The sequence below is a fragment of the Dreissena polymorpha genome, chromosome 5 (assembly GCF_020536995.1).
Source record: "Dreissena polymorpha isolate Duluth1 chromosome 5, UMN_Dpol_1.0, whole genome shotgun sequence".
Lineage (NCBI taxonomy): Eukaryota > Metazoa > Mollusca > Bivalvia > Myida > Dreissenidae > Dreissena > Dreissena polymorpha.
Window position 1 is genome coordinate 112694327 of NC_068359.1, and position 24080 is coordinate 112718406.

The 24080-nt window shown below is 33.3% G+C and overlaps 1 protein-coding gene across 1 annotated transcript in view; it reads left to right on the top strand.

Moving 5' to 3' along the window:
• Window positions 1-18553: 18553 nt before the first annotated feature.
• LOC127880904 (synapsin-like) overlaps window positions 18554-24080 on the top strand; it is an 88228-nt gene continuing 82701 nt past the window's right edge. The window contains exons 1-2 of the mRNA XM_052428398.1: window positions 18554-19087; window positions 21753-21810. Coding sequence (XP_052284358.1) covers window positions 18834-19087; window positions 21753-21810 — 312 coding nt within the window. The 5' untranslated portion in view covers window positions 18554-18833. The remainder of the gene's footprint in view (window positions 19088-21752; window positions 21811-24080) is intronic.

A 24080-nucleotide genomic window follows, 5' to 3' on the forward strand; every position in this document is an offset into this window, starting at 1 on the left:
GTTTTGCAAGCGAATAACTCCGATACTTGTTCATTTAAATCACAAAATTCATTTCCGGCTTGTTATTTTCGTATTTGCTTGAGAGCGATTTTTAAATAAAAGATTGCTAAAAACCACTTTAGTTTTAGACTAAATTAGATACATAATTTTAATTTAAAAAAATCTCTACCTGAAAATCTTACAGAGTTTCGATAACAAAGATTAACGAAACAATATTAGAATCACAAACTTCATTTCGGCTATAGATTTGTATATTACCTTTAAAATGACACTTACAAGGGAAATATTAATAGCGAAATGTTAACTGTTTAGACAAACAAAGAGATGTATTATTCAATTAAAGAAGTCGTCCTAAGTCTTTAATCTTACAACGTTTCTTAATGAATATCTCCGGAAAGTATAGAAAGTACGACATTTAATAAGTAATAATATAGGCTTAAACAAAGGCAGATATCAATTTAATTGTCTACATCGATCTTAAATCTATCTAATTAATATCAAAGATCTATCCAAAAAATATGGTCTGAATGGATGTTTCCAATCTTTATATATTGATAGATCTTTGTTAATATCTCCGGCACTATTTGCGCTAAAATCACAACGTTTACTTCACACTTTAGATATTTCTATACCTTTATAATTATGTTTGAATAATTCTATTCCATAAAGAAATAATTAAATTTTATACAAAGGCATTATGCTGAAAGGTATGCTTAAAAATGCCAACTCGGCCTTAAACATTACGTGTTGTCATTGAATATTGTTGCAGAGACACATATTTTATGAATCTATCGTGTATATTTTTAATTTAAATTATATTGATTTACGATGTGATACATTTCGACACTTGGTTTAATGTTTCACTTGTTTTCAATCCTAATGTGAGAAGTCATAAAGTACTGTTTATTGGAATAAAGCGGGTGTACACTATGATAACGTTGTAATATGTCAAATTCTTCAGTACCGTTTTCAATCGCGGGTTACGTAATAGCCAATATGGCGGCGCCCATATTATCGATTCTGGGATTGTCTATAGAGCAGCCCGCAGAAGTTCCCATATCAGACCCTCTTAAGATGATGTTGTGAATTCTCTATCCACCTACGTACAATTACCACTCCGCTTGGCGAGTTTTCTGAGTCTTTAAGAAAATCTTCTTCGGGTGAATCTCGCCCCGGTCGCGACAAGCACGATCCAGCTGCTGACCAAGCTCTGTTAAACTATGGAAAACTATTACATTTATAGAAGAACCTTCATTTTTTTGACAATCACCCTTTTTTGTTACATTTTCATCTTTAATCACCAGCTGACAGATTCAATCGCTATAGTGATTTTGTCGATCGCAAACACTAAAATATAATATCCTGACTTGAACTAAAGTCGCATATTCAGTGCTTTGAATATGTTTTATTAATAGTACGTGTAATTAAACCTCACGTACATGTTCGTAAATAAAAGTTATACTACAGGAGATCACATCTTTTGTTTCCTCACTTTGCTTATTATGAGTTTTTTTCCATCGAAATATAAGGTATTCTATTATTTGATTAATACGCAGTTTTCTTTCAACACATTCAAATCATACTTTTAGAGGCACATCATGCGAAAATGGGTCTATGGGTAGCTAAAGCCCTGTCTGCACGGTTGTGCAGTCTGGTCAGGTGCTGCGCTGTCCACTATATATCACGCAAGGTTTCTTGGTTTCATTAGGTATCTCCTGACCTACTTTTCATTTGGCAAAAATGTAAGTAAAATATTCTCTCCCGCGCCACAAATTCTCCACGTGACCATGAATAGGTGACCGGTAGTGGTCTGCTAACCCACGCTGGGTATGCGGATACTTTGATAACAGATGGCACTTCGAAACAAGATAACAACAAAAGCCACGCACGAGAGGTAAGTTCATCAGGGTATTTTTAAGTTATATCATAAAGATTAGTTTTTTAGACAAGGCGCATGGTCGAGTTTATAAATGGTGTATCTTTTTCTATTGCAAAGAAAAACATCGCGGAAGAATGGTAGATTTTTCCCCAAAAAATAAAAAATTCGGTCGGAAAACAGCATAAACTGGATGAAAAGTAAACATTTCAACAAAATAAAACTACTTAGAAATATTGCAAGAAATTGTTTGATATTCCAGCATGTAGAGTAATCACTGTGCTTCAAATACTGACATTTTGATAGAATTCAATGAAATATAAACGAAGATAGAGTTTTAATAGGTGGTATTCAAGAAGCTGCGGATACTTTGATTCCCGATTTAGGGCACTTTGGATAACAGAGACTTTCAACAAATTGGGCACTCTGATAATCGAGTTTTATCTTCTACCTGAAATGCATTATGTATATTATGGCTATTCTTACTAAACTTTTTAAAGTACGAATCAATTTGCATTGTCAAGCCCGACACATTGGGAATCTATGCATAACGTATTTACATACACATGTAAAATATAACCAATGGCGTCGTTCCTTTTCAAAAATCTTATTACTATTAATTTATATAATTAATATTATAAGTGCACATTTTAAATAAGATTCAAATGCTTATTTCTAAAGTAATATATTTCAAGTGACGACCGAAAATAATTGTCTAAATAATAAACTTGTTTTTAAGTGGTCAATTGAGGTTAAGATAATTGAAAAAACAAGGGATCATGTGGATCAACACGACTGTGTTTAATTGAACTTATAGCAGGACTCTAGATAAGGGGAGCAAGGGGTCTTAAAGCGACTAATACACCTCATAAAATCCTTTGGCATTGGTGCTCATTAGAATTGCATAATGAAGACGATACTAATGCGTAGCCACAAAATCTAAAAGAGATTGGAACACTCCCTTTATATTGAGCTTTACAGTTCCCTTTCCCTTTTATTATCATATTCCAAAGGGATAAGAACATGTTTCGGTAATTCGTTTTTAATTTACGTCAGTACATACATATTTTATTTATTGCCTGCTTACTATAGCAGTATTCAACAGCGAATTCTGCATTTCTGATTCACTAAATATATTGTGTTATATCTGGTAAAAAGTGTCAAGTTATCTGGAATCGAAATTTGGCATCCGACACATAAAACATTTGAATTTCCTCAAATACGCTTTTCAACTAAAATTTACCATGTTGTTACATTTATGGACATATTGATCTTTTATTTCGATTAGTTGGCACGAGCTTGATTTATTTCCAAGTATTTTTATTTTGTTGAAATACGTACTGATCATGGAATTCATGACGAGTATTGATGAAATTTTATCTCTTTTTGATAATCCACTTTTTTTTCACGACTTTTTTGCTCCGCAATACGAAGTACTATACCATTAATCGACCAAATAATGTTACGTGTCTGAAAACCAACTGTACAGAACATAAATGCAAAAAAACTGAAGAACTCAACTCTCACGCGTGACTTTTTGTTATCTGGTATTGGAGTGCCATCTGTTATCAAAGTATCCGCATACCCGGCGTGTAACCGATATTCAAAAAACACTTTAAATCTATTAAACTATTAACTTAAGGTTTGCAAGGCCATATGAAAGCTCTATAAGCACATGCGGACACCTACAAATACAAATGTATTGAAATAATATATTAATGGGCTATTGAAACCACAATGAAAATTTTCTTCAAAAAATATATTTATTATTTTTACATATTATTTAACTTTTCCTTGTCTCATCTAATTAGGAGATGTAGAATCATCATGACGCGGTAAGTTCCTTCATACAATTTAATACACTAGGACCTTAAAGGTGAGGAGATAAGAAATCCTTATTGAGATAAACTTATTTCTCTAATCCTATAGTGAAATGCAATAAGCCTATTGCCTGGCTATAGGAGGCTTCCATACATAGCACTTCAATCTTCCCAATGTCCTGATTTAAATATTCTAATTAATTTAAAGCGAAAAAGACGCTGTTTTACTGTAGGAAGAAACCTCATTTTGACTGTAAAATGGATAGTTTGAGGACTGGCAGGCATTACATTATATAAAGTGAATATCTAACAATAATGTATACAATTCCTTATGTATGTCTGTCCAAAAGTTTACAACAGGGTTTTATCAGAAAAAGACAAATTATATTCAATGAAGAGATACATACCAGGGGAGGTAAGTATGCTATTGTTGATTTAAGTAATTTTTGGACTCGTGGGCCTTTGGCAAAAAAAATACTATGAGTTAGGTTCCATTTATAACAGAAAGTGTATTGAGTATATTGGGAAAATGTTATCACTATTTTCTCTTTTTCGCACATTATAATATTGATTTATAATGGCCTTTTTTAAATTATATTCATTAAAGTGTTTAAATGTTCCTTGATCTTCAAAACAACCTCACCTCATCTCACAGACTAAAAAAAATACACGTATTTCATATGTCTTGAACATATTGTGTAGGTGTTTTTGAAACAAATATTGTATAAGTATGAAACTGTACTACTTTATTTCAAATTTTTTACAACATGTTTATTATGTCCTAAAATGGTTCAAATCGTTATTAAATACAGAATATCAGATCGTTATTAAATACAGAAGATCAGATCCTTATACTTTTGATCAATTAAAGCCATAACTAGACTCCCACAAGGCTCTGTATTCCCGCAAGTACCTTGCTAGTATCGTCTATTTATGGACATGAGTTCTGATATCAATGTTTAATGAACGAGTCCAATACCCAATAATCAGTCATGCTGGAATGCTGACAGAAGCCACCAGCAATATTGATCCAATATGGCTATGGCACCATCTCGCTTTCATGGTTAGCACTGTGCAAATGAATTGGAATTTTTTTCCTGGTAGGTGTGCAGTTTTTTTTGGTATAAGTAAAGCATATTGAGTGACATATATTTGTTATAATGGTTACATGTTTTAATGTTGATTTTTATCTATCAGTTATTTTGCATGCAAATTTATAAGGAATCATTTTTTTGGCACTGCTTTAGAGTTTACACTATGTACGTGCGAACAGTGTCATGTAGATTGATTGCTAATGTCAGAAGATGATTGTATTTAGTATTAAATCTCCCATTCCAAATAATATCTTGCCTGCTTGACCTGTCACCAGTACCAGTAAATGTTGATGATGGTTTGTTGCATTATGTTTTGTGAAGCATTATAATTTACCAGAGTTTGTTCTATAACTAATGTTTACAACATATCTCATGTGTATATATATTTTTTGTATTTGACAGATTGTTTAAGTATACCCTACTGTTGGGCTAGAGCATCCATGTTGGTTTATACATCATGCTTTCAAGTGTGTTATTATTTCAAAGTGACAATTAATTGGCCATTATGGTGTTTCAATTACCGATAGTCATTAACCAATATTGTCTGGGAAAAATCTCTTAATATACCTATAAACAGGCCATGGTACATGCAAATTAAATATAAAGTAGCTGAAATAGGAATAACTAGGATTCAAGTATTTAACTTACTTTATGTAAAAATGTGTCTAAAGAACACCAATGCCCCCACTATATATTACTTAGGAACAGGAACATGTGTTGTGCGACAGACATAACGTGAACAGTTAACACGGCATGTTTTAAACTGTACTTTTTAGATTTTCCTACACTCAAATGCTATTCCTGAAATTTACAGTTAAACTTTCAAAACATGTCGGTTTATATTTTCTCATATAACAACCTAAGAATTCCCCTCACATTTTTTATATTAAACAAAAGGATTAAACAATATGACCAAGTTAGAGGTATTTTTGTTAACAATCACATTTATTTTTAATAAAATTAATTTTTACAATGATATATCTGAGCATTTGAAGCAAATTATACAATTATTTTATTTAAAAAAATAAACAGTTTTAAATCAGTGTTGAATTTAATAATTTTTATCTTAAAATATTATTCCACTCTTACCACATTTTCCCTATTAAAGGGGCCGTCCAACGTGTTGTTAAATTGACAAAATTCAACGCAAAATGGTTTGTCAAAAAGCCACATGAGTTGTAAATGCTTCACTCTCATAATAATGGTCAATAAGGTACTAGTAAGACAAAGTGTAGTATTGAATGTTTCATGGTGACAATTGAGCAAGATACACATTCAACAATCATAGCAACTTACCATTTAATACTTGAAACTTTAGCGACATTTATAAGACAACTCTTGGACATTCAAACGATTTTGTTTTCATTTTTGCGGCGGTGATATTTGCAAAGAGAAATTGTTTTCAAAATTGAGATCTCAAAGACTTATGGCAACATTCCAAGTGAAGCTTGACACGACAAGCGACTTTTCAAACGACACCTGACTTAATATCACATAAATATCATGCCATGAAGTAAAACGCACAAGCTTTGAAATGACTCTCAACAAGTCAAACCACACTTGACTTCTTATTGAGAAAATATTGCACAAAATATCATATGTCAAATGTTGACCCTTAACTACTTGTAAAGTGAAGTCTGCAATAGTTATGGGCAGATAATTATGTTTTTAAAATAATTCCACTTGAAACTTGAAGTATAATTGTTCAATTCAATTATTAAAGGGGTAAAACAATCTTTCTTTTTTTCAATGACATCTTGTTTAAAAAAAAATCTGATGATTATATTCTAATTTGTATAAATTGATGCAATATTTAGTATGTTATGGTTAGATGATATGATTGATAAGCAATTAACAAATCTAATCAATATTTATTTATTGTCGGTACATGTATGATATACAAACATTATAACATAAGCTATGAATAGCTTTTGACCGACAGAGAATTAAGGAAATTAGAGATGTCTATTTTTGACAAGGGGCCTCTCTTTCAATTCTTGATCAGTTTTTATTTTAGTTTTATGTATTTTAAACGTTTGCACCAAACTGAAGTCCAAGTTTTGGAGCACTTCTTTATTTCTCTGACAATCAATGATATTCAGTTTAATTTCAAGGCACACAATCTTTATATCATTCATTTTTTAATTTGTAATTATATGGGAAACTTGGTCTACTTCTATGGATAATCTCAAACACAAATGTAACAATTTCTTGGGTATATGGACAGTTCCTTAACAACTGTATATTGTTTTCTTCTTCATTGTAGTGGAATGTACGTACGAATTTTGGCACAATTTCACATTGAACATTAGATTTATTCTTTAGTGGTCAATTAAAGGGACCTCATAGATTTTGGCATGTATTGAAGTTTGTCATTAAATGATTTGTATTGATAAATGTAAACATTCGATCTAAAAAGGTCCAGTAAAAAACAAGAATACAATTAAGAAAGAAAAAAAGTAACCCTCAACTGGCTTGCAACTGGGCTTGAACAACTGACCCCTGGATTTAAAGTCTAAAGCTTAGACCACTCGGCCATCCGTGCTCATTCAATGAGTGGTGTATTTTATACTTAAAATAAGCAATCCTCTTAGTGTCTCAAAACATAACGACAACAACCAAACTCTCCAAACTATTCAATTGTTTTGTGTTGCAACGCTTTATAATTTTCTGGTTTTCTAAATCGTCAAAAGATGCATATTATATGTATTTTAAAGCAAGGTAATTGTTAAGTATTACTTTTTCCTCACAAATATCAAAGTCCAACGAAAATTTGCGAATCTGAATCTTTTTTTCTTTTTTTTTTTGTCAATTTACCAAATGTTAAAAGGTCCCTTAAACACATCTAATGATAGAGTCTTGTTTTTGTACAATACATTTAAACCAATTTACATATCACCACTTATCATTTAAAGATTTTGCTTAACATGTATTGACTTATCAGCGATTGATAAATCTGAGAGCTGGGTTCTATTGGTTTATTGAGTATTTTCCACGACAAGCTGAAAACTTATATAAAAAATGATTGAACAGTGTCAATTGGATATATGGAACTCAGGCAGTGGGTGTCTGGAATGATTAGTTGGAGGCGTTTAATTTATACCATTTCCAAAGCTTTAACATGATCTTGACAATTGTGAGTGGCAGCTTCAATGTGTAGAATAACCAAATGCCCAGACTGTAAAATGACCTAACTAATTGTTTCTGTATCTCTTTCCATTAAATTTGCACCATAAGGTCATCTTTCACAAAGTCATGAATGAAAAGCAACATTTTTAGTTCTAAAAGCCAGAAAAGTTTCACTTCACAAACATTTTGGAGGTTATCTGAATCAGAAATAATTTTGTGCAGTGTTCTTTATCTTTCTTTGATCTTTCTTGAGTATTCCCGTGTGTTGATTTCCTTGTATACGTTATTTGTATTGATCATGATGTTGTGTTGAACACACCACAAATGAAACTAAACATTGTCTATAGAAAATACTGTTTTTGTATAATAAGGGGGTCTGCAAAATCTCAGAATAAAATATTGCTTAGTCTCATATCATCTCCTGAAAGGAAAGTTTTGAAAGCTCTCTTCAATAAAGGCAAAGTCTGCCCAACAGTTACCTCCCCTCATTTGTAACTTCTGTCATTGCACGTAAAATAATTACTGATCAGGGTGGATACATTCTTTATATAGTACTTACACAATGCCACTAATTAATGTCTAATTGCTGTTTCATTCTTCCCTGTAGATGTGATATTGTTTACATGTATCATAAAGAGTCAATAAATGTAATAAAAATCCAACATTGATGGTAATGAAATGTATTTCATTTCCATTGAATATCAACACATAGTTTTCCATGTTTTGAAAGCTTTAAACCAGTCAAATTTTATCAAACCGTACTACCTTAAATTCACTATACAACCAGTTTTTTAAAACAAGTAAGAATTATTTTGGATGTTTCTTATTTTAATACCCTATGTTACCGTTATCAATATTCAAATGCACAGAATGTTGAGCTACATGTTGTACGTAACATTTTGGTTACTAACTATAAATAGGAAGTCCCAAATTAATGATTGTTTAATTTTAGAGTGGTGAATCAATATAATAATAATGGTCATAATTGTTACATTTATTATTTTTTGTTTTATTCTTCTCCTTCTTATTATTGTTTACTATTAGACATAAAGTCCCTATTGTTCTAAGAAGAAGGTGGTACAACAGAAATTTCATATGGGAAAATTCTTTTGAATTTGAAATAATGTTTCCGCATTATAAAGGGCAATATTTTGAACGACTACACTGTGCATAAGCCAGAAAATTTTCTTAGTGGAGCTGCAATTAGGTCATCCCCCTTAGAAATTTTGCAGCGAGTTAAGTGGGGATATGGAGCGAATATTGATACAAAATAAATGCTAGTAAATTTCTTGCTGATATGGCTGGAAAGTGAGCAGCATTTAAAAAATTAATACAAGTACTAAAGGGTATAAAAGGCGAAAAAATTAATGTCACCATCTATACTATTGCATGATTACCCCCTCTGTTACCTCAGGGCAATAGTTAAAAATATTGTCCTCTTCTTTGAAAAAATAAAATTGACTGTCCTTAAATCTCAATAAAATATCTGTATTATGTTGAGGGAAGTTGCACTTTTCATACCACTTAGCGATCCACTTCATTATTTTTTAAATTGGGAAGGGAAGAAAAAGAAAATTGAGAAGGAAAAATTAAAAATAGTATTGATAAAATGATTGCATATGAGTTATGTTTAATGTATTGAAATTTGTTCTGCAATGGCTCATAGCTAGCTGAAATCCTTTTGCTTCAGAGAAACCTATGACATACTCTTTGGGTCAAAAGTACATATACGCCAACAGCTAAAAATAGATATCACCGCGGTGACAAAATTGTCACCGGGATGAAACTTTTGTCACTGTGGTAATAAATTTATCACTGCGTTGATATATTTGTAACTGCGGTGATACTTCGTCTGACCCAAAGATTTTAATAAGCGCTAAATCAAACTGACCAATGAAATAATGTCTTGCAAAACTGTTCTTCCATCTTTGGATGTTAGGTGCACATTCTCCTAACATTCAGCAACAGAGACTTAAAGGGGCCTTTTCACAGATTTTGGCATATTTTGAAGTTTGTCATTCAATGCTTTATATTGATAAATGTAAACATTGGATCTTAAAAGCTCCAGTAAAAAATCAAGAATAAAATTTTAAAAAGGAAAAAAAGTAGCCGGTGCCAGGGCTCGAACCAATGACCCCCGGAGTCCTGGAGTAAGTCTGAAGTAAAAACGCATTAGCCCTCTCGGCTATTCCGCCGGGTATACACAGTTGAAGTATTTAATACCTTATATAAGCAATCTTCGTAGTTTCATAGATTTAAACGACAACAACAGAACTCTCCAAATTATTCAATCGTTTCGCGTTGCAACGCTTTATAATTTTTAGGTTTTCAAATCGTCAAAAGATACATATAATGGCTAAATTGGACTATGGTTAATGTTCAGTAATACTGTTTCCTCACAAATATCATAACTAAAACGAAAATTTGCGAATCTGAAACAACTTTTTTCAATTTTGTCAATTTACCAAACCGTGAAAAGATCCCTTTAAGGGTAAGGAGAGAGTCGTTCAAAACATTACTTCTTTGATCACCTAGTAGAATTCTACCGCATGTTTAAATAATTTCTTTTGCTCTCTGAACAAATTGTGCCGCCATTTTCTTCAAATATAGCATTTACTGCAGGTCACTATTTATATTTCAAATTATTTTACTTAATAAAATCATTTAAGGACAAAAACATATGAAAAAACATATAAATAAACTTATTAACTATCCTTATTCATCCATATTGATTTTATTTTTAACTATTGTTAAATATATAATTATTTTCTTGAAAAAATCTTGGCTGTAACTGGGAAAATGATTGGTTGAAAACTGACCCAAACAAATAAATGTAACAGCAGGCATAAAAATAAACCAACAGTCATGATTTGTCACTGCTGTGACAAAATTGTTACTGCAGTGACAAAGTAGATATCACAGCGGTGACAAAATTGTTACTGCAGTGACAAATTGTCACAGCGGTGATATCTATTTTTAGCTGTTGGCGTATTTGTACTTTTGACCCAAATGGTACGGCATAGAAACCGAAATAAATAAAAAGATAACAGCTTATTTATTGATTTAATAAGGCTGATAACAAAGCGGATTTGTGGATTGTGGTGTGAAATGAGTGTTTCTTTTCAATGCAGAGGTTTTTAATATTTAGCCATCAAAATGAAACAGTCTTTCTGGAACATTTTAACTGTCAGAAATTCTGAATTAATTAGTGTGAGACAAAATCCTGTTATTATAGTGCACAGAATCATGATGCCTATCAACGACTAGTCTGCCAACGAAAAGAGTTTCACAACAAACATTGTTTTTTTCGCATTACTCTATCAATAAGCGAAATCCCAGCTTTCTTAAAGGCTTAATGCATGGCCAATCAAGTCTGTATATTTAAATTTGCATTTTTATGATTCATTTTGGGTTGTAAGTTTTGTCCCTTATTGTATAGGCAACGGGATCAGGACTAATAATGCCTCTGAAGTTTCATTTTCATTATGTTAATTGTCATGAGGTCATGCAATGAGTATAGGCTTCTAGATAATTATATAACTTCACCCACATATTACCTGCATCAGTGGAAAATGGGTCTTATCCCATATGCAGCCAGCGTAGCACCACCTTGTCTGGTCAGGAGCTACCCTGTCTGCTTATGAGATTATGAAACCTTGTGAGAATTTAAAGCAACAGCATTATTATATCACATGCTTCTAAGACACCATCGGAAATGCATAAGTGTATTTACGACTAAAAGCCCTGTTTAACTTAGTTTTTTTACGAAATTCTGAGACTTACACATTTTATATTCCTAGCAAAACCAATGTAGGTTATCCATTGGCATTAAATGTCTCTTTAATATGCAATAAATTATGGTCACTAAAAATTGCTTTTGCAAGATGTATAGATATTGGGAAGAACCTACAATGAATGTCAAGTGTGGGCACAATTCTAACCATTGCAAAAGTACTTTGCTCATTTTCTAAGCCATTAATAGAGTTTCAGTTTTTAGTCCTGTCTTGTGATGCACATTTCTCAAATTTTCCAATTTATTCTAGTCCCTGAAGCCTTTGCCAAGATTGACTGAATGCCATCATGCAACATTGCTGGTTCCAATAAGCACACACAGTTGCCACTACATCTAACACAGCCCATGTTACTAATTGACCACTGGATTGTTGAGTTCAGTCAAAATGACAGTGTTCTCTTGTTAGAATCTTTCCTGTTAGGTTTGCAATCAGTGTAATGCTAGCTAGACATTATATTAATAATGTATTGATTTCTGATTTGTAATGTAACATGTAAATCTTTGTAGCACCTAAGGGTATTGTATCAGTCTGATATGAATTTTGCTTTGAACTCAAATATTTTCAAAGTTGTGTTGAATTAATTTGCTGTTGTTGATGTATTTGAGGAGGTCATCAGTACTGGTCAATTATTATTAGACATTTGGACAGTTAAAAAAAAAGATACTGAAATGGATTTGCAGTTGACTTGAAACAAACATTTAAAGATAAACATTAACTGGTCATAAAAACTAATGTTGGATGTTATAAGTATTTGTTTGTTACATTTGTAAGAGGTTTTGGACACCATGCTCAATGCTTGAAATGCACTAAGTGACCTCAAGACCTAGTTATTGACCCGGCATGACCCATATTTGAACTTGACCTAGATAACATTTAGATGTAACATCTGACTAAATTTGGTGAAGATCATATGAAAACTACTTCAATTAGAGAGCAGACACCATGCTAAATGCTTGAAACGCACTATATGACCTCGTGACCTCGTTTTTGACTCGGCATAACCCATATTCGAACTTGACCTACATATCATCTAGACACAACTTCTGACCAAATTAAGTGAAGATCAGATGAAAACTACCTCAATTAGAGAGCGGACACCATGCTAAATGCTTGAAATGCACCAAGTAACCTCGTGACCTAGTTTTTGACCCGGCATGACCCATATTTGAACTTGACCTACATATCATCTAGACACAACTTTTGACCAAATTTGGTGAAGATCTGGTGAAAACTACTTCAATTAGAGAGGGGACACCATGCTTAATCCTTGAAATGCACTAAGTGACCCTGTGACCTAGTTTTTGACCTGGCATGACCCATATTCGAACTTCACTTAGATATTGTCTAGACACAACTTCTGACCAAGTTTGGTGAAGATCGGATGAAAAAGAGCGGACACTGCTGTGGATGCCCCCCGCCCGCCAACGGTGAAACTATAATACGTCCTGTTTTTTAAAACGGGCCGATAAAAAAGATATACGGCGTTGATAGTTCAATGAATGAGATCAAGGATAGAGAATTTGCAGTTCTTAGCTGCATCACACGCAGTACAGGATGTTACGCGGAGTTTTCGCGGCTTATTTTACATTACATGTATTACATATTGCTGGTCATAAACCTATAGATACAAAACAGAAAACCGAAAGAAGAATGGAAGTGAAATTAAAACATATGAGTCAACCGGCCACACGCGAAATATCCGTATTTATAGGCGCGTTTTTCGAACAAACCAGTCTTAGTGGTTTGTAGGGCATTGCTATTTGATTCGATTATTAACAGTATCGAGAATCTTTGCGCTCATGCTTAATACATTAGTCAATATGGTGGAATAATTCTTGTTAAATTAATCAAAAATAATATATATCATTGTATTGTTGAAAACACATTAAGAATATATTATTGACATACCATAATTATATTGCTGAATATCTTCATTTAACATATTTCTGGTCTAAAGAAAATTCCAGGTCACCTAGTTCACGGATAGCGTATTTATTATATAACGATTATTTTACTGGCTGCGAACTCCGGTGATGACCTGTATATAAACTCTGACATTCTCACACTGGCCGCGAACTGACCCGATACCTCGCGGGTTGAAATGCAATGCATTAAAGTGGGGCCTCACTTCCACTGCTTTTTATACTTTTACATGTTAACATGTTGACAGGAATATGGAAGTAAGTACTAAATATGAGAACATAGCCTTTAAGTATAAACGCTTTTGCGCTGGTAATTCTCTGAAAATAAAAGGTGCACGCACAAACTGTATTGATGTCGAGAATTGAGTGTAAAACTGTTCTATCTATTAAGCCTTTTCATAAGAGATAAAATTGTTTCATGCAGTAAAACAGTTTTACAAAGACGCAGATATGTTTCCAATGTTCTGGTGGTTTACTCAAATCAGGCAATGGAATAAATGGAAGTGTATTCATTCGTACCTAGCCGCGGGAAATTTTATTTGAATTTTATTGGACACTTACAAAGGTCAGGTAAGATGAAAAAATGGCTTAATACAGCTACACCGAAAAAGTGTATGAACTTTAAACTTTGTAGGTAGGTTGATCTCATTAAGTGGGATTGCAGTGTACAAGAAGCATAACAAGTGCTTCCTCTTTTTTGATCCATTGGCCTTTGTTAGTTTCTGGTTATACATTTTGTCTGGAGCATACTTTGAAAAGTATAAGAGGTTTCAACATTAACTTCATAGGTTGCTAGATCTCATTGGATAGGTGTGCAGTGCAAAAGAACCATAACTCATGCATCCATATGTTGAGAGTTCTTGCAGATTGTTAATGTATTACTTTTAAAATTGGAATACGGCAAATATTGAAAACTTCAGGAAATATTAATTTACATTTAATTGGGCCATTACACTTGCTTTCATAAGTAAGTTTAGAGTAATGCCCTAGTGAATTTTCATGCTGAAATTGTGTTCACAGCTCAACTGCAATATGAGATACCAAGACAAACTTTATAATAAACCTGCATTGTCTGAAAACCAATGCTTTAAACTTACCTGCATTATATGTTCTGTGACAAAGCATTTTGGGGGGCTGGGGGGTCAAACTCAAAGTACTGGTTGTATCAGTTTACAGACAAAATTAATTAATTTTTACGGAAGTGTGCCATAAATTTAAATCAATTATATATAGTTTGTATGCATCATCCATAAACAATTATTGGCAAAAATAATCAAATACCAAATAATTGATTTCTTTATAATGGGCTATAATTCCGGATGGCCAACTGGTGTTAAAGTTGTGGAGGTAGTAACAATTAATAATTAATCAGCAATAATTTGATCAATACTTGGTGTCATTGATAATTAGAGGATCATTGAAGAGGCAATATTTGATAAATCTAAATTGATCTGTGTCTTTTTTGCCTATGCAATCAGCTAATGATGCACCTAAAGTTATTGTTCATCTCATGCAAAGATGGACAAATAAAAAGTGTTTGGTTACAACAAGGGCTGCTCTTTTATTTGATGTTTGGAGGCAGAGTATTATTAACCTGCCATAGATTACTGGAATTTAAAATAAAAAGGTAAAATTGCATCATCTAGGATATTACATACAAAGCGCATGATTGTGGTAAAGTTTGTAATGATCCAAAGTGCATTTGGCAATATTTGGGGCATTCCAAATTGTATATGGTTAAAATATGTTGATAATCCACAGTCTAGTGATAATATTTGTGATAATCCATAATGTTTATCAGATAATCCCAAGTGCATGTGGTTTTGTTTGTGAGTATACAAAGTGCATGATTGTGGTAAAGTTTGTAACGATCCAAAGTGCATGTGGTATATAATGTTTGGGATGATCCAAAGTGCATTTGGTAATATTTGGGATAATCCCAATTTTATTTGGTAATATTGTGATATTCCACAGTCTAGTGATAATATTTGTGATATTCCATAATGTTTGTGATAATCTTAAGAAAATTTGGTGATGTTAATGTGATTGACGATGAATGGCTGGGAAAGAGGTCAATATTTTATAGCAAGACAGCAGAAAGCTCTTTTGTATTTCATTCTAGACTGATTTTGTTTAGACAATATATGTTTTCTTTCTCTATAAAAATGTTTCCTGTGAGTACAAAAAAATATATAACTTGGAAATATTAAAATATTCCTATTTTTTTGCCATTTTTTTATTAACATTAAATGGAGGTTAAAATTATTAGGTATTATTTTTTAATTCACATTTCTAGAAAACATTTCTTACTTATGCAAACTATGTTTTGAACAAAGTGATTTTGAGTAAACTACATCATGACTTTTTTCAAACTAAATTTTCACTTGCAAATCAGGGTTGTAAAAATGTTTTCATTTTCCGCTTGTCCATAACATTTTGATGGCCAAATATTACTTGTTAGTTATCAGAATATGATGTTACTTGTCCAAATTGAGTCTGCAAGTTGTTGTAAGACTCTACTGAATTAGCAAACATTTTTTGCCATATACTGAACAAAAAGAGATATTGCAAACATTTGTACAATTTGTTTCCAATCACAATGAAATCTGAAAAGATGAGAGGTTGAATAACAAGTTTTCTACATAGAAGAAAATAATTTAATGGGTCTTATTGTTACAGTTGTCTGGATAAATCAAATGAAGTTACATACCAGTGCCAGTATATGCCATTGGCAGTGGAGTCCTAATAGCCCAGCAAAAACAAATCAACTAACAGCGATGGTGATTTAATTAAGTAATTTCCATGTGGTAATTCTTTTGTATATTTTTTCTTACATTGTATTGCCAAGTCAAATTTGACATCAGGATCAAGTCAGCTATACTAAAAACCATTAAGCAATTTTCGATATTATGACGAATGGGCTTAGAACTACTTACCTAGTATCAATTTTCCTCGTTTTATAAAGTTTCAAAACAGAAAGTACATGTATTACTTTGGTCAAGCTTTTTGTGCCTCCTATTTACATCACCTCAACTCTGTCTAAAGACTTACTCTGGAATATACTTGATCTTCTAGAAATCCATAAGATTATTTTTTTTGAATTAAGTGGAAATCCATATTACTACTATTATTTTGAAAACAAAAATCAGACTCGCCTAACATGGTAACTAGTAACAGTTTTAGGTTATCAACTTACATCACAGGTTCCACCTTTATATGTAACAATGGCCAAACATGCAGTCTGTCCATCAAATCCTTTTCCAGAGTTGGAAATGAAGCTTTTAAAACTTGAATCTATTAAGAAAAGTCTTGAATTTAATAAGATTTTCTAATGGACCAAAAAAATTGACATTGGTTTATAAAAGTTCATATAGTTATGTTTGTTTGTTTTTTAAACATATTTATTTGAGCTTGATTGCATAACAAGCCCAAGGCTTATATGAAATGCTCTCGAGTCCGTTTCCTGGGATTAGAGCTAGTACTTGGTGTCCATGGGGGAAATCTAAAGAACGCTTCCAGAGTGGGGATCGAACCCGTGACCTCCCGATCGCTAGGCGGACACCATATCCACTACGCCACGGCGGCCTTGAGTCTGGGTTATGACAGTCTATTAAGTCCTCTGAATAAAGTACAATACATAAAAAATTGAGAGCCTGTTCATCTGCTGGAAATTTCCCAGTTTGTTGTTTCCAAAGTTCAGATCAATAAGTCTGATTTATGATGTATTTTGGCCCATGCAATCCTCAGGTTATCTATGAGTTACAGCCAAGCTTAATCATGGAGATGAGATCTTTTCTGCAGGAACAAAAAAAGGTTATTTTTGCCAACTGCAAACATGATTGAGGAAAGATGATAGGGCCAAGATGGTTTTGGGTTGAAATTCTGTCCTGACTCTTAAAGGAAGAAAAGTGCATGCTATAAAATAACATCAATAGTTTTGTACACAGGCAATTAATATACTTTGCTTGGATTATCACTGTTTTAACCATTGGTCTATAATTCTAAAACATCATCTAAAACATTTTTATCATGATGACTTATTTCGATAGTTTTATCTTAGCCAAGTTTGCAATTGCAGTTAGAGAATTGCACAACTTTTATTGATAATACAATAACCAATGTGACTTTTTCTGCTCCCTATTGAAACAATTTTCTTTCAGTTTTAACCAAACAATAATCTTCAGAGTGCGAAATTCTTTCTAAATAGCTTTTGTCACAATATTAAACATCAGATGATATCAAAACCAGGAAACTTGTAAGTTTTATTGTCAGTACAGGCTGTACATGTATCTATTCTCACAAGAAAGATATTATTTGGAATTTCTTGTAGTAAAGATTTATACATCCTGAAATTGAACATAATTCTTGATCCAATACTTGCAGCTTTATTATGAGTCGGGCAGGAATTCAGGATCAATATTCTTATAGGGTTATCCAAATCTGTCGATATTCCCTCATTCAGGCTTCATTCATCGTCATAGACTGTATAGATTTTGTCCAACATTTGTGCTTCCTCTTAGAATGAGAGGGCTAAGATTTTGTCAAAACCTTTGTGCCATGACTTCTTTGAATGGAATGTATGTAAAATTCTGGTTTTAAATCTATGCCAGTGAAGTGTATTATGAAATAGTTGTCTATAGAAAAAGTTAAATATGTATTTATTTATATGTATTGGCATAAGATGTTAAAATTGAAGATAGTTGCTTAGTTTCAAACTCTACTGGAATGCTGTTCTGTTTAACTTTATTCGTTTTTGACACAAAATATTGCTTCATGTTTAGTTATTATACAACAATGTTTTAAAAAATGACTCGGAAGATTTTGTGTGGGACAATCTTGGCAATATTGACAACTGATTTTACCACCATAGCAATAAATGTACTTTTATATACCTACCTTTTGTGTATTTTCAGATCAGCGTGAAAGTAATCTGAAAGCTTAGTCATCCTGTGGAATCCAGGTGTACAGAATAGACATACACATAAACAATGGATTTTAAGTGAATGCCAACAACACATTGTTTAGCATACATGGGCTTTTGTAAATACATATCACCAATCATTTAAACCACCAAAAGTGTGGCTGACATCAGGGGCATAAATTTTTTGGCTTCGCTTGATTTTGCTTCTTTTTCGTCACGTTCACTCACAGCTGTCAAAATTTCGTTCGCAAACTTCAAGAGCTCTTTGGATGGCGGGATGAATTTCCTTCGCCGAAGATTTAGCTCGGGGGACTTGCAGGGGGAGCTTCGTAATGATGAGGAGTTGAACTTCACTCGTCTGAACTTCACGAAGAAAGGTCCTTCCCCAAGTGCCCCCAGTTCACCTTCAAAGACACAGAGCACTGGCTTTTTTTCATCTTCGTCACCGTCTGCCAGTCAGCAACAGAAACCTGCTTACAACAAGGACCGATGTAAAACACTGCTGGTGATTGATGACCAACATACAAACTGGTTAGTAACCCTTTACCACTTAGATACATATTTTAAACCTTTACCACTTAGATACATATTATAATCCTTTACCACTTAGATACATATTTTAATCCTTTACCACTTAGATACATATTTTAATCCTTTACCACTTAGATACATATTTTAACCCTTTAGGCCACGACTTTTTTATTTATTGGTTTACAAATTGGTTTTGGAGAATGGTCCATCAGGCGGTCGAATTTGTTTTTTTAATTCATTGAATAGAGAAAAAAGAAAGAAACCCTATGACCCCAGAAATTTAATTTAAAAAAAAAGCCATATTTCAAAGTGTGCACTTAAAGTGGCCATTTGCAATATCCGACTGGTTTACGTTTTATGCGTTTTGATAATTTAGTACGTTGTCCAATATTATGAGAGAACGGCATATTTTTTCTCTTATGGGATTACTGCCCCATAGATGAAAAACAAAACAATGGGCACTTACAAATTTGAATGGGCACTTTGCAAAAATGAATGGGCACTTCTCAAGATTTATTTTGGGTAAAAATTTAACAGACAATAGGAAAATCAGCATCAGTAAATTTTTGACCCCATCAAATTTATTTCTGAGTCTGTGACGCAACTATAATTACTATATTGTTTAACATGTGAATTATATAAAACAAACCCGATATAATAATAGATAAAAAAGTATTACCTTGCAATTTGATAATTAGTATAAATAATCCAATAAAACACTGCCATTATTTACGATACATGTATTTAAGAATTATGTAAACATGGGCGTCTGCCATAGTTAGGAAATGTACAGAAAGTTTGTAAATCGGAACTAATCGGAATATCTCAGAAAATCATTGATAAATGAATTCGTTGATTCAATGCTTTAAGGGCTGAGTAATTTCTGCAAATCGAAACTCAACTTGCGTAAAACACTTGCTCAATTAACCATTAAACTCCACCTCCATTCTTCGCAAAAGATTCGAAGTCGGAGCTATGCAGGTGCTAGTATTAAATTGGACGATTGCCATTGTGGAACAAACAAGCGATTGGTTGGGCATGTTGATTGCTAGACAAAGAAAGCCAAAATGGCGAGAAATTTGTTACTTTATTGCTTCAGACAGGAAGCAACTTCCCTTTGATGACGTCAAACTGTCAATTCACACAGACTGCAAAGACTTTAACTGACTCTTTGTTTACAATGCCAGTAAAAAAACACTTGCTTACATTAAACTGGATTAAATTATCAAAAATAAAGCAAAAGCGAAGTTGAAAAATATGTTTTGCGTTGTAAATCAATGAGTTTTCATGACAACAACAACTTTAACAAACATTACCGCGACGACGCAGGGATCGATCTACCTCGATTTTTTCATGAACGATCTCATAAGTCGAGTAAGAGCAAACAAATAATTTGTGTAAGAGAAGTTTATCTTATATAAGATTGATGCAACGGGCAACGCATTGCGTAATGGTGCGCATCGAATTACGGAAATGATGCGTAGTTTTTCGTTTTAATGGGAGAAGAACACACTGCACACCTTTATCCCGATCAATTTGTACTTGCTTGACTTTAATCGCAACCGTACTCAAACTGGATTGTTGTTTTTTTCGTTTCGCTCTTTTTTCAGAGCGGTCGGGAATAAAATATTTTTAAAAAAGACGGTTTTCCAATTTTATTTTTATCCCCATTTTCCAAAAATTAGGGTCGGCAGTTTTGTAAACCAAGAAATATAAAAGTCGAGGCCATACCACTTAGATATGTATTTTCACCCTTTAATACTTAGATACGTTCTTTGCTCATATGAAGCCCCATAGAAAGTTGAATTTAGTTTAAGATCTTTTTTTACTAGATTCAAGTTGTAAATGCTTTATTTTCTACCCTTAGTTACTGCTGAGCAGCAAACAGCATAAAATCTGAACAGACTGCAAGTTACTTGCATGCTGTTCTTGTATTATGCAGGTTGCAAAAGCCATATTCACTGTGTTTTCTAGGTCATGAGCATTCATTTTCATTATAGTGATCTTGTTTTGATTGCATTATGCTTGATAATGTACGAGTACATATGTACTTGTGAAGAAAATATATTCTAAGGTTCACTTTGTTTTCAAGTAAATGTTACAAGGTGATTAAACTTTGAATTTTAATTACAGTTCATTAGCTTTTAAACAATTACATGTGTATTATAAATGGTAAAACTTAAAAATACAATTATTTTAAGTTTGAAAAAAAAGGGTAAGTGTCATGTTTTTGCTGATTTTTTTTCAAAGAAATGGAAACAAGTGTGACTGACAAAATGAGAGATGTTTATTCAATCATGTGTGGTCCAATGATGTAACATTCTAAGCATGAAATCTTGTAAATATTTTTGCTTGTTGCTGCAATTTCCATTTTTACCGAGTATTTTGACGTGTTATATATTTATTTAGAGATTTTTTAATTCATGTTTTACAAAAAATGTACAAAGCGCTAACAAACATTGTCCACCTTGGCAAAATTTTACAACAAATCCAGTTAATGGCTTCAACATAACGGACTAATGCAAGGAATGATCCATTGAATGTCAAAACTGTATAGTACATCAATAGCTATGTGACACTTCCATCATAGGATGCTGGTTCTATTTTATTTACATTGCCATTATTATTCTCACATTTTTGATGGTAAAATGCCTCTGTTTTTCAGGAGCAAATATTTCCAGGGCAGGAAAATCTTCGGTGACTGGGATGTTAGAGTGGAACAGGTAGGGTGCCCATATGAGCTGCAATTTTAACTCTGCATTACTGAAATTATGATATGTTATTGCAAGATTGCAAACTGTTGTTAATATTCTTAAACATGTCACAGAATACCATAGCTTTAATTAATCTTGATTTATGACGTGCATGGTGAGGCAAATAGGGATTTAATTGATATAAAAGGACCCATGAAACATTCAATTAATATTTTGGTTTGATTTGTAAGGTGTCTTTGTACATGAAAGAAATTGGGTAGATAAAATTGATCTGATATTGATAGTTGTATTTAAATGATACAAATGGAGTCATTATAGACATTAAGTTTAATTCAAAAGCAATGTTCACACTTAACACAATAAAATTCATTTGACTACATTATAGGCTCAACATTTTTCAATTCAGTTAATTAACATTTTTGGCTGAGTTCAAGTTAACCATCAATATTGTTAAATATGTACTGATATTAAATTTTAATGGATGTATTCTCAATGTTATTGTGGTAGTGGTTGTGTGTTGAATTTTGATTCCAGAGGTGCAAGGTTCACATCCTGCTAATATTTGTGTGCCCTGAAGGGAGGAATATAATTATTGAATAGTCCGTCTGTCCTTCCGTAGGGCAGACTTCTTATGCAGAGCACCAATCAGGAAAAATGTTAGGGATTCCAACAAAACTTGCTGTACTGATAAAGGGCTTTGAGAGGAAGTGCACAATACAAGAATCATAACTCTCTCAGGTTTTACAGAGTTATTGCCCTGTAGTCAGTTTTCTTGTGAGGAGCATAACTTCCTTAGGCCTCAACAAATTGATCAGATATTTGGTGGCTTTGCCGAACCTAAAAATTGTTAAGTAAAGTAATAATATTGTAGCGCGAGACAGCCGCCTACCTGAGGCCGCCACTGAGCGCTATGTGCGCCGCCTCACAATGACAATGTGCCTTCCGAAGCCCTCGGAAGGCCAATTACAAAATAACAATATAATTCAAGGATTTTCCTCAGGCTTCCTGCCTTTTGATGATAAAATTAAAAGTAAACAAGTCGCTACAAATATTTACAGTGCGACAAACAGGGGACTGTTTTAATGAAGCTTTAGCTATTCATCACCCCAAGGCCCTAGGTGAAACGTCTACCACCTAGTATGTCTTCCGTAGACTTACCCTCTGAAGACCCTCTAAACTTGCAACAGGAACTCTGAAGCCCAGGCAGCACCGTTTGAAGTCAACATAATTACCCAACTGCTCCAGAGAAATGAGTACCGCATCCTTTCTTTAGATGTTGTCCCACTCGCATCCGCAGGAGAAGTGACCAATTTGCCTATTTGCGAGCCTTAATATACTGGCGAACAGAGCACATACATGCCATACGTCCCAGATTGTCCGGGACAGTCCCGGAAATGAAGAACTTGTCCCGCTGTCCCGGAAATCTGTCAAATGTCCTGAAATTTGCAAAATCCATATATACATGTACCTTATCTTAGGCTTAACTGCACCTCGAATCTGTGTATATCTGCAGCGTTTCCATGACAATGCCTACCCGAATAGGCAGACTACGCTACGTGTCAAAATCGATCATTTAACAGGGGTCCTGTTATCATATCGATTGTCTCACGTTCGCGGTCAATCCAAAAAGGCGGCATTGTTTAATGTGGTTGTTAATTGACTTTAATCTACTACGTCATTATTTCCCGCTGCGTAAGGGCAAAGGATAGTTGTTCACACATCTGAAGTCCAACATCGCTGAGTAAAAAATTAAAAGCAGTTTATGTTCGCACGTTTAACCGACAAAGAAGTTGAGTAAATTAAATTATTGTATAAATGTTATAAATGAATAAAGGCGTATCGACAACTACGTGTTACACACCGGTCTTAATAACAATAACGCAGTGACGTCACCATCTATGTTTAGAACACTTACACTAAAAAACACGTGGCTTGTATCTATCGATTGTCTCACGTTCGCGGTCAATCCGAAAAAGGCGGCATTGTTTAATGTGGTTGTTAATTGACTTTAATCTACTACGTCATTATTTCCCGCTGCGTAAGGGCAAAGGATAGTTGTTCACACATCTGAAGTCCAACATCGCTGAGTAAAAAATTAAAAGCAGTTTATGTTCGCACGTTTAACCGACAATGAAGTTGAGTAAATTATATTATTGTATAAATGTTATAAATGAATAAAGGCGTATCGACAACTACGCGTTACACACCGGTCTTAATAACAATAACGCAGTGACGTCACCATCTATGTTTAGAACGCTTACACTGAAAACACGTGGCTT